At 46.5% G+C, this 14532-nt stretch overlaps 1 protein-coding gene across 1 annotated transcript; it reads right to left on the minus strand.

Annotated features, from left to right (window-relative positions):
• Positions 1 to 918: 918 nt before the first annotated feature.
• Positions 919 to 14210, minus strand: LOC131103473 (trinucleotide repeat-containing gene 6B protein-like). Its single transcript, XM_058049777.2, has 21 exons — positions 13873 to 14210; positions 12388 to 12475; positions 12247 to 12268; positions 11694 to 12125; positions 8949 to 11612; positions 8710 to 8862; positions 8215 to 8399; positions 7992 to 8054; positions 7622 to 7780; positions 7348 to 7485; positions 6949 to 7128; positions 6531 to 6644; positions 6052 to 6244; positions 5526 to 5681; positions 5271 to 5345; positions 4548 to 4694; positions 4056 to 4148; positions 3634 to 3849; positions 3487 to 3557; positions 3157 to 3296; positions 919 to 2600 (listed from the first exon to the last, which is right to left on the minus strand). The coding sequence occupies exons 2-21, from the start codon at positions 12442 to 12444 to the stop codon at positions 2045 to 2047; spliced, it is 5814 nt and encodes a 1937-aa protein (XP_057905760.2). The 5' UTR covers positions 12445 to 12475; positions 13873 to 14210; the 3' UTR covers positions 919 to 2044.
• Between the last annotated feature and the right edge of the window lie 322 nt (positions 14211 to 14532).

Genomic DNA, 14532 nt, shown 5'->3' on the forward strand with positions numbered 1-14532 from the left:
TTCAAAATATAAAACTTTTTTATGCATTTTAACCCATTCATAAAGCGGGTGGATTATGTGGTAAGAAGTATTTGATTTATTATTAGTTAGCTTCAGTATAGCAACATTACATTCTAAAGTATGTGGCTCTTAGCTACAAAGTTTAGGAAAATCCAATATCCAACATTTCCCATGTCCTGATTAGAGGGGTGAATACTTTTCATAAAGTAAGCAGTGGCTTACACTCGGATGACGCAGGCGCTAAATAGGATTGGTTTGGCTAGCTAGTGACAGATAGCGACCAGCTAGCGACAGATGGAGCGAGATTGCTTCATCCATGAACATCTCATAAAGGCTTTCCCCGCACTGTGATGTCGCCGGCATGATAAACACACAGGTTTATGACATGCTTTATGTAGCGCACATCATTTCAACACGGGTGACCAAAGTGCGGCCCAAGGGCCAAAATGGCCCACAGTTTGTTTTTTAGTGGCCCTGTGGACATGCTAAAAATACATTTTCTGCTACCTGTGATATGGATGTTTTAGTCATACATCTTTGAATTGGACCGGTTTTAGCATTATTCATGTATCACTGGAAAAAGTTTGGACAAAAGGTCAGGAAGAGGCAAAAAAAAATGACTACAACGCACATTTACAAGCCAATACTTTCATCTTTATTAATCTTGTTCTCATTTAAATAAAATTTTCCTTTGTAAAATTTTCAAAACAAAAACACTGAACAGGAGTGTGAAAGCCTGTCTTAATTTAAAACAATACACAACACCAGAACATTAAAAACATATGGTAACTCTTTTTCTGCAGTTGTAAACAACCCAGCCCACCCCTCCCACCCGCTCCAACACAGTTTGATAAGATTTTGGCATTTCCAGGTTTTCCAACGCTTATGCCTTTATCCGCTTGTGTCATTAAAATGTTCTTGTTTTTTTTTTTAATTATTGCAAGTTGGACAATAAAAAGATAACTCCACTACAAAAACAAACAACTTCTAGTAAGAGAAAAAAGCATTAGTGCCATATTCTTAACATATTCAGCAGGTATAATGAACACACAAAACAATTTGTATAGACCTTCTGTATAGTAAGCAGCCTGGCCTGCATTTCTGACAGGTAGTAACATGCACACGCACACAGTGGTGGTTGAATCCACGTACTTGGTCTCAGTCCCACTCATACACATGTCCATATAGTGTGAATGATACTGGACACAGTACCCACACATGGAGAAATGCAACAACGCCTCAATTGAACATTTAGCACTGCAACAGTAACAAACATATTTAAGAGATAATAACAAAGAGTGCGCGAGATAAAACAGTAGGAGGTCAGCATTTTGAAAACAAAAAAAATTACATTTTCATTATTTTTCACTGTTTCAAAAATTAAAGCCTTACATAGAAACTGGAAAAAAAAACCAAAATTTGACATACACAGTAAGTAAGATGCAGTTCTGTTAATCAGAGCTGATTGCATGTGTTTGGATTAATGTCACTGCCCTCAGACCGCCCCCCCCCCAAACTCGTCCCGGGTGCGTGAATACAAACTGCACTTGTCACATGTAGTAGTTTTAGGTATTCTTATACAATGAAGGTAATGCTGTGTACAGTGCCCGTCTGTCAAAAGGCTTGTCCGCTTTTGGTGTGTGAATGTAAATCTGTGCAAAAGTCTTATTTTACTAAGCACATCGCGGTCTAGTCGAGTCTTTCAGACCCGCCCGACTTTTTCATTCTCATTCAGGTTTCAAGTCTAAGCAGTTGAAATCTTCATCTGTGGAAAAAAAAAAAGGCTGTATACATCTAACAGTCCCTGCGTTTAGTTATATAATAGCTTAAGTCTGGCCACAAGAATGTGTGTAAGCACGTCTCACATTTCTTCTTTACGCGTGAGCACAATGATATGCAAACAATGTCTGTGTGTATGCACGTGTGTGGAACATTAATATATGCATATCATGTCAATGTGTCGGTGTGCTATAGTGAGTACAAGGTGTAATCCCAGTGTATGCAGTATCAGTGTGTCCACACCTGCAAAAAGGAGAAGGCTCTTTTAGATGGAATCGGCCCCCCCGCCCAGCAAATCGCCCGGCAACAAAGCAGCGGGGCTGTCCATTTGTTGCCTTTCCTCCATTTGCGGCGCCCCCCACAGGCTGCTGCCGTGGTATCCCGCCGACATGCCGCCCCAAAGTCCAGACCTCCCGGGTTCTGCCCCCCCTACTCCTCCTGCTCCATTAGTGCTCCACTGGGAAAAAATCCCCAGCCCGGGTCCTTGGGCCGAGGAGGCTTCCGAACAGCTACCTGTACCGTCGAGGCTCTGCCAGCCAGAGCCCGGGGGCATCACGCCGCTCTGACCCCCTGTCCCGCTTTCCCCCCCGACGCCGCCGACGCCGTCTCCACCCGAGGTTGTGCTCACTGCCGCCCCCTCGCCTCTTGGAGAGCTGGCCCCGCTTTGGGTCATAGCGGTGCCCGTCCCGGAGGAGCCGGCGGCTGCCGCCTTTCCTGTGCCCGTCCCATCGGCACCCGCGGCCTGGCAATGTGCAAAATAGTGAGCCACTTCCTCCTCACTCAGGAACTCTGCCAAGATGGTGGTGTTGCCCAGCACGCACCTTCAAGGAAAGGAGAAGCCACACGGCAAATCAGTTGCTACGCCATAAATGACCATGGTTCTTCGTGAATGGTAAGGCATTAATCCTAATCCTAATCTTAGCATCTGATGATTTAATTTAATACGGTAAAGGTGGGGGGCGGACACAAAGAGTTGAATTTTAACTCGGTGTGGTTATTGTCGCAACAGTAACCCGTGTTCGGGATTATTGTGCTTGTTTTGGGATAATTCAAACCCTGCGATCAAGTCTGGTGCTTGTGTGTCTCACCGAACATTACAGTAACAATAATGACACCTAGTGACCCCTGACAGGGTTTTTGAATGATTCTTCGGAAAGCTTTATATTTCTATTTTAGTTCATTTAGACAGTTATGCTTGAAAATGCTTCATTTAGGCAAAAATATGTAACATTTTCGAAAATATGCTTAATTTTTTAAACTAATAATAGTCCGTATTCGACCACAAAACAGCACAATATTTTAAAATACATACTAAAATTGGAAGCGCGCAGCGGCAATGGGGATCAGGGATTGTGTCGGTGTTGTAGATTGACATACATGTGCAGTGCACCCTGGGCCTTGGCTGCCTCGTGACGACTACTGTAGCGAATCAGAGCGCTGCCCTGGGTAAGGCCAAGGTGGAAGGTGAGCAGGGGACCATGCTGCATGCAGATAGTCTTAAGTGTAGAGCCATCAATCTGCAGGGGGAAGAAGGATGAACACAAGCGCATAGTAGGGTTATTAGAATCCAAAAAATGATCTGGAACCTAAAAACAAGACTTTGTACTGGTTAATATGTCTGGGTAGCAGTTCTGTTCATGTCCTCTATCAGTTCCATTCCATCGTCTCTTATCAGTCACTTGGTCCCTATGTGTGTTCTCTCCTTACCTGAGGTGTCAGGTTGCTTAGCAGCAACCAGGAACTGGCTCTTGATGCCATACCATCGCTCCAAGCTGTGCCTACAAAGACGGAATGTCACGGTTCAAGTGGCTTCCATGGTACCGAAAACGGGCCCCGAGTCAAATTACACAGTACCTGGCCCGAATCTGGAGTCTTGATTCATTCCACCCCCTCCCCAACCCCGGGCTATCCGCGGGCCTACGCTTCCCCAAGGAGAAGGTGTGCCCTGTTTCTGATTGGTTAGGCCGGGAGGGGGGCGTGGCAGCTGTGAACTGTTGCGATTGGCCTTCCACGACTTGTTTTGTCCGATGGGCTCTGGGGGCCAACTGGGCTTGTATTCGGAGTACTTTCCTGGAGAGGAAACGGGTCGGTGGGGGGAAAGCGGGGGGAAATGAAGCTTTGATAAACAAACCACAGAAGTGCGAGTAAAGAAAGCCAAAGTCAATTCTTTGGCATCTTTTTAGCGCATAACTTGTACAGAAATAATAACTTTACAGACCAAAAGCACATGAAGGCCCTGAAGCAATATTAATATTGTGAAGGCCAGAAGGCGATACCTGTACTGTGTGCTTTGCTGAGCGGGCTGTCTGAGGCACTGTAGGGCCAGGCACCGGGTGAAGGCAGCGAGGTGTTGAGGGCAGGATTTGGCCCTGGTTAAAGCAATGATTTGAGGATTGTTATTATAATGTCTACAGGCGTTCCATGATGGCAAGTTTAAAATACAACAACATAACATGACTGAAATCATAAATTGATTTGATTCGTCTCCAAAGATATAAATGGCACCATTGTGTGCAGGGGAAAGATGAAAATAAAGTTCTTACAAAACTCTAATCTTACTGAATCGTAGGGAAGGGCTGATTCTAGTGTAAAGCATCCATTAAAGGTGAAGACTTTCATCCACGCTTTAGTGACTGATGGCATTAAAAATGTAAGACATTTTAATCTACTTTTTTTTACAGAATTAAAACATGAATATATCTAGCATGCCTGGCAACAAAGACCTACTGAGCTCTTAGAATTACTGGGTACTCGGTCACATACGGTACCTATGTTGTCTCGTAATAACTGATGGTCGGAATCAGCGAGTGTCGGAGGTCCAGGGGAGCCGAGAACACCACTGGGGGTCATGTAGGGGTCAGATTCTGGATCGCCACTATTCTGGATTCCGTTCCAGGGCACACCCGGCTGGAACTCTGTCATCAAAGAACAGAAACATTACATATCATTGACAAAAACCAATAGAAACATCACTTTAGGTACAACTACTGGCTTCCACAGAGGTGATGCTGTAAACTAGTCTGCATCGTGTCCAATAAAAAAAAAAAAATCTATATATTTTGCATACTAATAATTTATTGCAGTAGTTTATTTACAATGAGTGAAAGTGTCTACTTTTGTGAAAAAGTTCAATATTGTAAACTACTGGCGTTCACCGGAATCAGCAAGTTAACTGCAAACGCTTCCTCAGCATTTGAAACGGTGTCTCAGGGCGTATTCCTGCTGTGTTGGACTCCAAGCGTGATTCCTCTGGCCTGATTGTGCCATCCCTTGTACTGGGTCGTATTACTGCAATTTCTCTGACTCTGTGGATCATTTACACTCTTATCTTGAGTGCTGGCTGTCAGGATTGACTTGTATCAGGAGAGATCTCGTTAATGAAATGACTATGCACGCATTCTAATTGCAACTACGCTAAAATGGGTCCCATTTCATTCCTTCACTGGTTCTGATCTGTACTGTATGGAGATTAGAAGTTGTGAAACAATCACCTGGTGGCCAGCTGGATGTGGACGGTTTGTTCCCCAATTTACTCCCGGGGGTGCGCTGCCAGTTTTCTGTGGAGCCTAAAAAGAGAAATAAACCGGGAATAAAGTGAGCCTCCACTCACCTTTCAGTCAGCGAAAGATAATAGCAAATACTGTACATTCATATGACTGTGATTCAAAACCGGGTTCATTACGATACACTGAACACGAGGGTGAGGTAAAAACCAAAATTCGGTGACAAACCATCTGCTGACCTACCATTCTTGAGAAGGCTGGAGTCAGGAGGAGATGGAGCCGGGGAATGTCCCTCCATCATCCATTTGAAGCGGGACTGCTGTCCTCCCATGTCCTTCATGCCCCCCATCATGGGACCTCCGAGTTCCAACCCTGACATGTTACCGCCTGGGGCTAACCCTGACAAGATGGACCATTCAAACACCAATGTTCAGGTCAACGAGGACTGGCATATCGGAGTACTTCTATTATTGGGGATGGGGAACGATGTTAAAGCCATCTCAATAATCATAAAAAATTTGTCATGTGGTGTCTTTGAACGCAACACTTCCTGGCTGTGATTGTGCTGCTATTAAAGAGACTAGCGTGAGGCAAATACATTTTCTTCATAAAATATATATAAATATCATAAATGTGCATATTTCTCACACAGTGGAAAAGGTGACTAATCAAGATTAATTTGAAAACTGAAGACTTGAATCATTTGAGAGCCCACATTAAAGAGACAAAAACAAATGACACATATAATAGCTAATATTTTTGTACTCACCGGAGTACATCCCTTGCATTTTAGAATGGAGGTCTGATACGGGGCCACCCACTCCAGGATGTGGAAAGGAGTCAACCATTGGCTGGTTAGCCAGACCTCCTCCACGGTGAGAGGGAGACAACTTTGAGGTCCCTCCCGCTGCTCCACCGTGTTGGTGTCTTTGCTGCTGCAGGATGGCCACGATCCTTGCCAGCTAAGAAACAAGCAGAGAAATCACCATCAGAGTGAATTGGATGTTTAGTAATAATAGTCTTGCTGTTACGAATGGTTATTATTAATACTGTAATTATTATTCCCGTTACTCCCGTGCTCAGTTCCAGCTTACACCGCGGTCATAGGAACGGAACTCACTCGCACTTCAATTTCAAAATACAGTGTCGTGTGTAAACCTTGCCAATCATAATTGTCTGTGTTGTGACTGAGACCGTGTTGCTGCGGTGATTCATGATTTCATAAACATAAGAGTGAGGTATGCTTACCTGCTGTGGGTCTGGCTGTTGTCGTAGCGGCTGTGGCTGGGGGAACTTCCGCTGGTTTTGCAGTAGCTGCTGCTGCTGCTGCTGCTGCTGTTGTTGTAGCAAGAGCTGACAAGCCTGTGTTTGCAAACGGGGCAAAAAAAAAAAAACTAGGTTGTGGTAAACATATTTTATGTACGGGAAACATTGATGCAATGAATTTGAAGATGGCTTAAGAGGAGGGAAGGTGCCAAGTAATTGAAAGATTTATTTGGTCAGCAGCGTGCATGACAACATCGACCATCAACGCACCAGTATACTGTATTTGCGAGTCTATGCATTTAGTCTGTGAACCGACTGACTCATTGGAGGCACCCTTTTTTCTAAATTTAGATTCATAAATGAGTCACAACATTTCCAAATCTGAAATTTAGACACGTACCAGATGGAACTGCTGCACGTGGGGGTAGAGGTTACTGAGCACCGCTAATTGTTGCGGGGAAATCTGAGAGAACACTCCTCCACCGACACCCCCGGCCCCCCCGACAGAAGCGAGACCTCCTACTCCCCCAACCATGCTGCCACCAGGAGACGGCATCTGCTTCAGCATTGGACCCGGCACCTGTAGGTGACAACAAGAGAGACAAAAGCGTTTGAGGAATCACGTGGCTTCTCTTGAATATGGGGAAACATTTATGCCACATGTACTCTTCCCGACTTCATTTGAAAAGCCATAACTAGAGAATAGAAAGGAAATTCATATAAAAACCCGTCAACTGCCAGGCCACAAGATGGTTTATACACACAGTATACTCTACATATAGTACTAAACATGTAGAACCTGAGCAGACAGGAATGGATGAGGCACTTGAGCACGTAGCCCCTGAGAGGGGTTCATAGGATGCACGCTAGGCTGGTGAATCCCCCGCGGCTGAGGCATCCCTCCACCACTGCCAACATACATTCCATGGCTACCCATCTGAGGGCAAGGCAGAATGGAGACCACGCATCAATAGCTATGCTTTTATGGTCCGATTTGCATCTCTGTGTTGTAAAGTCTCCACTGAATGGCGACCATTTGGCGGTCGGCAGCGGGTGCTGGACGGGGAACACACCTTTTCACCATAGGCGCCCATGTCAACGGGACTCAAGTCTTTGGAATTAGGCATTCGGTAACCTCCTCCGCCTCTTCCGCCTCTCCTCATCTCCCCATTGTAGTCAGCCATCCCCCTCTTGTCGCCGTCCATCTTCTTATCTAAGCTCGGGTCGTCACCCTAACAGTGGAGCAAAGCAAGAATGAGGAGAAATTTACTTGAGATTGGGACACATTTGGAACGGTAGTGGACCGTATAAAACTGCTATAGTGGTTCATGCATCACTTATAGTCAGTTTTAATGCCATCAATTAGATCAGATGAACATCAAATATGCTTCGCTATGAGCGTAAATTGCATCAATTGCTGATTTTTAACAATAAAAACATTACCAGAAGACCCATGTTTGAAAACTGCCGTGACATCGGGTTCATCCAGCTGTCTCCAGTTCCCCCCTTTGGGAAGAAACGTAAACATTACTTTCAGCGTGATAGTCAGTAACATTTCAATGCCTGCAAAACAAAATAGGCGATGGGCCACAAACTACTAAAATTCAAAATATCAGGCAGTTTTATTTATTTGTTATTATTTTGTACGAGTCGGAGTTTGACTAACCTTGATGTTGCCTCTCCTGCCTCCATGACTCCAGCCTACGGAGTTGAAGGAGGAACTACTTCCTTGGGAGCCGGTGCTATTCCAGACCCCGGGCCCACTATCGTCTTCCTCCTCCCAGCTGGGATGGCGGGAGGCTGCCATTGAGCCCTCTCCCTTTCCCCCCCAGGTTTCCATCGACTTGGTGCCTTTGATACAATGTTCAGGTACAATGTTAAAAAAAAAAGTTGCTTGGCAGATTACTAGCATAATTAACAGGACAGACTACCGTGCCTCATATTAGCAGTAGATGTGTAAAGTTGTCATAAACCAAACATTGCAGACACAAGTGACATCTTGTTTTACAAATCTTCATGAAGGAATGTTATTGTTTTTTTGTTTTTTCATCACCATGAATACATTTTGTGGATGTTACTCCTCCAAAAGCTATAAAACATCTTTTGTAAAGATGAAAGATAAGTAACCCCAGCAACGACAATCAGAAGCCACACAAGTTACCTGGATTACCAGGGCTGGGGGACAGGTTCCCCCAGCCGGATCTTTTGCCAGGGTCCTCTGCGTCTCCCCATCCTGCAGCTGGATCTGATGCTTGGTTCCAAGTAGCTGTGCCATTATCGACAGATTGTGTTGCCCCACCCCACATGCCCGGACCTGCGGGTTTCATAATTAACAAGGTACATGGGTGTCATTCGGCTCAACATAAGCGTATTTAATGGAATTTAACAACTAACGCTTACCAACTGCTGCACTTCCGGAGTTGGCGTCCCTGTGTTGAAAAGCCTGCTGTCGTCTGGGCGGCTGCTGCTGCACAGACAGCGTCGGGGCCTGCGGACTGTGGCTTTCACCGGGCGGAGCACTGTTTTTGTCCCACAAGTTGACATTTTTGCCACTGTAAAGGGTAGGATCGCCCCAGGCTGAAGTTCCATCATCAATTTCCATTTTGCGACTGATTGGCTGAGTCGTGGGCTCATCCCAGCCGCTGGGCTCGATGGAGTCATCCCCAGAAATCTGTGGAATTGGGCCAGAGATCCAGCCTGGACTTTGGTTTTGAGTCTTGGATGGTGGACCACCCCCTACAACATTAGACCGGCTCTCCCAGCCTCCTTGGGCGTTTCCCCCGGGCGGGTGATGGCCCTGTGATTGGTGCTGCTGATTTGGGTTTTTTATTGTTGCCACTTGGCTGTTTGGTGTCTGCGCTGCTGTGTGCTTGGAACTCCCCCAGTCCTGGTGGGACTTGGATGAGTCTCCGCCTCCCCAACCCCCCCGTTGAGATCCGCCTTCATCCAGGTTACCCCAAGAAGATCTGCTTCGCCCGTCTCCCCACCCACCACCGGGTTTGCAATCATTCTGGACCCAGTCTCCTTCCCAACCACCGACCGTCCCCCTTTCGGCTCCCTTCCATCCACCTGTCCCTTTGTCTTCCGGACCGACTGTCCACCCGCTGCTATGTTCCACATTATCTCTCCAGTTCCCTCCCCTGTGGTCCCCCCAGCAGCGTTCTTCAGTCCATCCTTTGCCCTGATTGTCAGGTGGAAGATCACCCCAACCGCGACCTGCCTTTCCTTTACTCTCATCCATAGCAGGCATTCCCGGCTTGTGTGTCATGCCATCCGACATGGGAGGACTACAAGTGGCATGTGAAGAACCGCCATCCCATGAGTCCCTCCCCGAAGCAGGACCAGAGTTCATGCTGTCAGTGTGGCTGCTGGCAGACTGATCATTAGTAACCGCCCTGGAATTGGACATGTACCCGGAACTGCGACTATCGGTGTTCATTGTTCCCGATGAGAACGCGGAAGAGGAACTTTTTTCATGTCTGTTTCCCGCTCCTGTGGCCAGATCCCAGGCCACATTCTGACGAATCTGCGTCTGTCCCCATCCCGTGTTAGACAGAACCCTGGGATCCAGGTCGGATCGATTGAGCATGCCGAGTAAGGCCACTTCAGCGTTGGAGGTCTGCTGCGAGTGGTGGAGCACAGACTGGACTCCATCCGTCTTGCCCCGCCCACTAGCACTCCCTTCGCCACCACTTTCAGCTCCATCTCCATTGGAGGAGGAAGGTCCTTCGCCTCCAGGGCCTTCTTCTTGTTGCTCTACCCCATCGCCACTTTCTAGCGCTTTCTGATTGTCCCAAGCATTTTCCATAGTTGCAAACTTTGGTGAAGCAGAGTCCGGCAAGGCACCGCCTCCGCCACCTTCGCAGGCTCCACCCCCACTGTTGCCGCCACCTCCTCCTTGTCCGCTTGCTATTGCTAAGTTACTTGAACTTACACATTCGGCTACGTCGCCACACTCCGTTTCCGAACTCCTGTCTTCCCACACTCCCTGAGATACCGTTTGGATGTCGGAGCCAACATCACCTCTTCCTCTTCCACACCCTGTATTGTCACCCTGGTTACCAAAGCCCCACAGATTGCCTTCCTGCCCGTGGGCTTGAGTCTCTCCTCCTCCCCACTGATCTTCCTCCGAGGCACCTGTTCTGTGGGCAGAGGACACAGCAGGTAAAGATCTCCATGAGGAAGAGGCACCGGAGGAAGACAAAGAGCCAGCGTTATTCCCATTCCCTTCTCCTTTGATGATAGACTCCGCATCCCTCTCGTCGACATCTTTTTTTGGTCCTGGTCCCGCTTCCTGTGGTCCTCCACCTGAACTGAGCTCCCGGCTTGGGTTTTCCAAGGACTCCTGCGGTTCTCCGGTCACGTCGACTTTTGCGGTCTCTGTGAGCTCGGTGCCGACGGGAAACGAGGACAAGTGCGGAGGACGGCTGCAAGTTGTCGAAGTCGATGCCTCCCCCTGCACCAGCGCTGGCCAGGCGGAGGGGTTCACATTGGGGTTTAAAATGGCACCAGGGAGACTGCTGCTGCTATCCGCGGGACTCTCTTCAGGCCCGGGAAGCAGACTGGAGACTTTGGAATTACAAAATGCTGCTGACCCAAATCCTGCCTCCACCTGAGAGGTGGTGGAAGAGCTCCATATGCCACCTCCTGGCGGAACACATTCATTTTGTGATGAAGAGGAGGAAGAAGGAGAAGAACACGGTCGGGGGGGACTGTCCTCTTTTCCCGCCCCTCCGACGGCTCCTCCTCCTCTCTGCTGGATGTTTCTTTCACTACATGAGGCACTACTGTTTTTGTTACCAGGGTGGTCTTGCTCCTGCGTCCCGCCTTCGGATCCATCAGAACTCAATTTGGCTGAGCCTCGGATGCTAGGCCAGTTGTCCAGATCAGTCCCATCCACAATGATCTTGTCACAACCCTGAGAGGGGGACAGGCTGAGAGATCCCGCCCCCCATGTGGAATTTGCATAAGCTGAAGTGGTAGAAGATGAAGACGACAAGAGACCGGTCACGCATGAGGATGACGTGTCGGTTGGTGAAGGAGAGGATGAACCCAGGTTTGACTCTAGACGAAGACAAATATAACGTGGATTAGCAGACGTTAGCGCTACAGTACAGCAAAGCTAATGTTTGCACTTGAACGTACCCGCGTCTGCGATTGCATTGGAGTTTTCTGTGTCTTGGCCGGAAAAGGGTGGTGCGGCTCCCCAGCCACCCGCGACCCCGGCCCCACCAGTGCCATCGTCTCCCCCGCCTCCCCCAAGCAGCATGGAGGACAGTGGCGGCTGCCCCCTCTTCAGTAGCACTTTATGGTCCTGCTGGCAGCGAAATCTGGGTGGAACCTCTCTGGACATGTATCGCGGCTGCTGGGCGCTCTGGTTTCCAGAAGGGGAGGAGGGCTGTCCGTTGGCCACAGCAGTCCGCTGCTTTGCATTGTTCCCGCCACCAGGAGGAACAGGTGCAGAAAGCCCAGTGGCACCGGGACTGGGGGAGGACGGGGCGCTAGGGCCAGGGTTGGGGGAGGCTGAGGCTGGGGTGGAGAGTTGCTGTGAACCAGACGGCTTGGATGATTCTGGCACTGGAAAATTAACAGGAGTCAATTATTTATGGTCGTTTTTTTACACTTGCATCCGCCACAATAATAAAATAATAATGAAAAATGATAAATGATAAATACATTCCGAAAAGGTTAAATTTACCGTTGATTTTCTGCTCTGCCACCTAAAAAAAAAAAACAGCAAGCAAATGGGTCAGCTGTCAAAATGATTGTTTTTGGCTCAAACAGTAAATAATTAGCGCATTAGACGTGTTATTGTTCACGGTACCACGTCTGTGCTGACCTTCTGAGAGGTTTCCTTTTTCTTTTTATCGTCTTTCTTCTTTTTTTTGTCTTCCATTAACTGCTGTTCCCTTCCCTGATTCTCCTGTCTGTGAAGGAAGCACACCACAGACAAATCGAATGACTCAATGTTCAGTCCATCCCAGCAAATTAGTGCCATCCATCCATCCGTTTTGTATGCCGCTTATCCTCACTAGGGTATGCTGGAGACTATCCCAGCAATTAGTGCATTTTGATTTTCTTATGTGGAAAAAACTGCACATTTGTGCTTTTTCTCTGTTTCATTTGTAGACGCAAGTGTAAGAAGTGTAAGACGTAAATTAACAGCGAGGTGAACACAAGTTAATATATGATGGTGAGTCGTTAATGGAATAACAACAGGCGAGCAATGTGGATTGTGTAGTCGCAGCCTTGGAGAAATGTCATCTCAGACATTTTTATTGTAGAAATTAAATAAAGAAACATGAAAAACACTGTAAAAAGCAAAGAAACTGAAATGTTGATACTAACAACGAATAATAAAACTAAGGTTACTATCAAGGATAGTAAGGCCACAATGTAAATCTGTTCTCCTATTGATTATCATCATTCATGAGTGGTGAATATTTATATATTTTATTATTTAAAATGCCTTTAATTAGAAAAAATAAAATAAAAAATGGGATTATACATCTATGTATTTAGCTTCCTTTGTGGAAATAGCAATTAAAGAGATTAGGTCCGGACGCAATCAATGCGTAACAGTCAGTTTTACTGCAAATGTTGATCTGAAATCGAAGGACAATGCCAGAGTGATGTGTAGCAGTGAGGATCTAATGTATACCTCAGAATGTTACGTGACAGGTATTCGGGAAATGTATATGTTTATGTTTATAAACATAAAGGGTCGTTTTGAATACTGTATTTACATAACCTGTCACGTGCCATTATCACTTCCACACCTGTATCTCATCTAACGTTAGCAAAACAGCTGTCATGCCTTCTGGTTTTCCATACGCGTTTTACAGTCATATACCAGTCATATAGTTATATTCCATTCCAACATCAAAATAAGCTAAGGACACTAGCCGGACAGCTGAGGCTAGCCGACCAAGAGCGCCTGCAGCTCGGATGCAATGACCGGAAGAGCCGGGGGTGTTGAGGGGGTCATGACCGTCAGACAGCAAGGTGCCTGCCGTTCAGCACTCGACAGATCCAGCCCGCACGTCATGTCCATAAACCCGTTACTCACAAGCAGTACACCCATTTTGCCGAACTTATACGTGGAATACACACAACGCACACCGACTACAAAGACAATGTAAGCCATATATATGCGCACATATGTTCATAACTTATCTATATTTACCATACACTAATGTGACGCTCTCCGGTGTTGCAACGCAGTCGCAGCTATTCGGACAGAGCCAAATTGTTTGCGTACCCGCGACAAAGAGCACAAAAACGTTAAAACCTTACGATTATATTCACGCAAAAATGGACTTACCTCGGGAATCACATCGGAATTAAAGTGCGTCTGTGCAAAAAAAAAAAAAAAAAACAACTGCTCGCAGACCTTCGGCTAGCAAGGTAAGCTAGCTTAGCGAGCTTGTTCTTCGAGGCTTTCAAGGCTAAGTTGGATAAGAAATGACATCGCCGAAACGTTAATGTAAAGAGAATTGCTGAAAGCCTGCTATCCTTTTGCACTCGACTGTGGTTTTCAGGCTGTAAACAAGACACAGGCAACCCCTAGGTGACTGACAGACGCTGTATGATCTGTTAGTTTACTATCGGCCATTTTGCTTCTGTGTGGCGGTTTAGCCAACCAGCGTAACATTTCACTAGGCTGCTTGTTGATCACACAGGGGTTGAGGAGCACGTTGCAGTACTGGCGCCGTCCACTAGGGGCGATGTCTAAATAAAACATGGGGAAGTAGCTACGGCGTACAGCCAGTATTTACAGTATGTACAGGTTTCATAAAGCCTATTTTGTGCAACTTTATTTACATTTAACCTAAATGGTCTTTCTTTCAAATCATGCACTGACAATAATTATTCAAACAGCACTTATGTCTGAATGTTTTCTACTTTTTTTATGTAGCTCATAAATATTAGCCAGACAAATTTATACACAAATTATTTTATTTTTTTTAATAAAAATATTACA

This window comes from Doryrhamphus excisus, linkage group LG16 (genome assembly GCF_037039965.1).
Source record: "Doryrhamphus excisus strain RoL-2023G ecotype Guam linkage group LG16, RoL_Dexc_Guam_v1.1, whole genome shotgun sequence".
NCBI classification, from domain to species: domain Eukaryota; kingdom Metazoa; phylum Chordata; class Actinopteri; order Syngnathiformes; family Syngnathidae; genus Doryrhamphus; species Doryrhamphus excisus.

What these genes read in the sequence shown, in the direction of transcription:
- LOC131103473 (XM_058049777.2), bottom strand. Translation starts at nt 12,444, where the DNA reads ATGGAAGACAAAAAAAAGAAGAAAGACGATAAAAAGAAAAAGGAAACC. An exon ending in CCCCAGCCCTGGTAATCCAG is followed by an intron (nt 8,400 to 8,709) that starts GTAACTTGTGTG and finishes ATTGTATCAAAG; the next exon opens with GCACCAAGTCGATGGAAACC. An exon ending in AATGCAAGGGATGTACTCCG is followed by an intron (nt 5,682 to 6,051) that starts GTGAGTACAAAA and finishes CCATCTTGTCAG; the next exon opens with GGTTAGCCCCAGGCGGTAAC.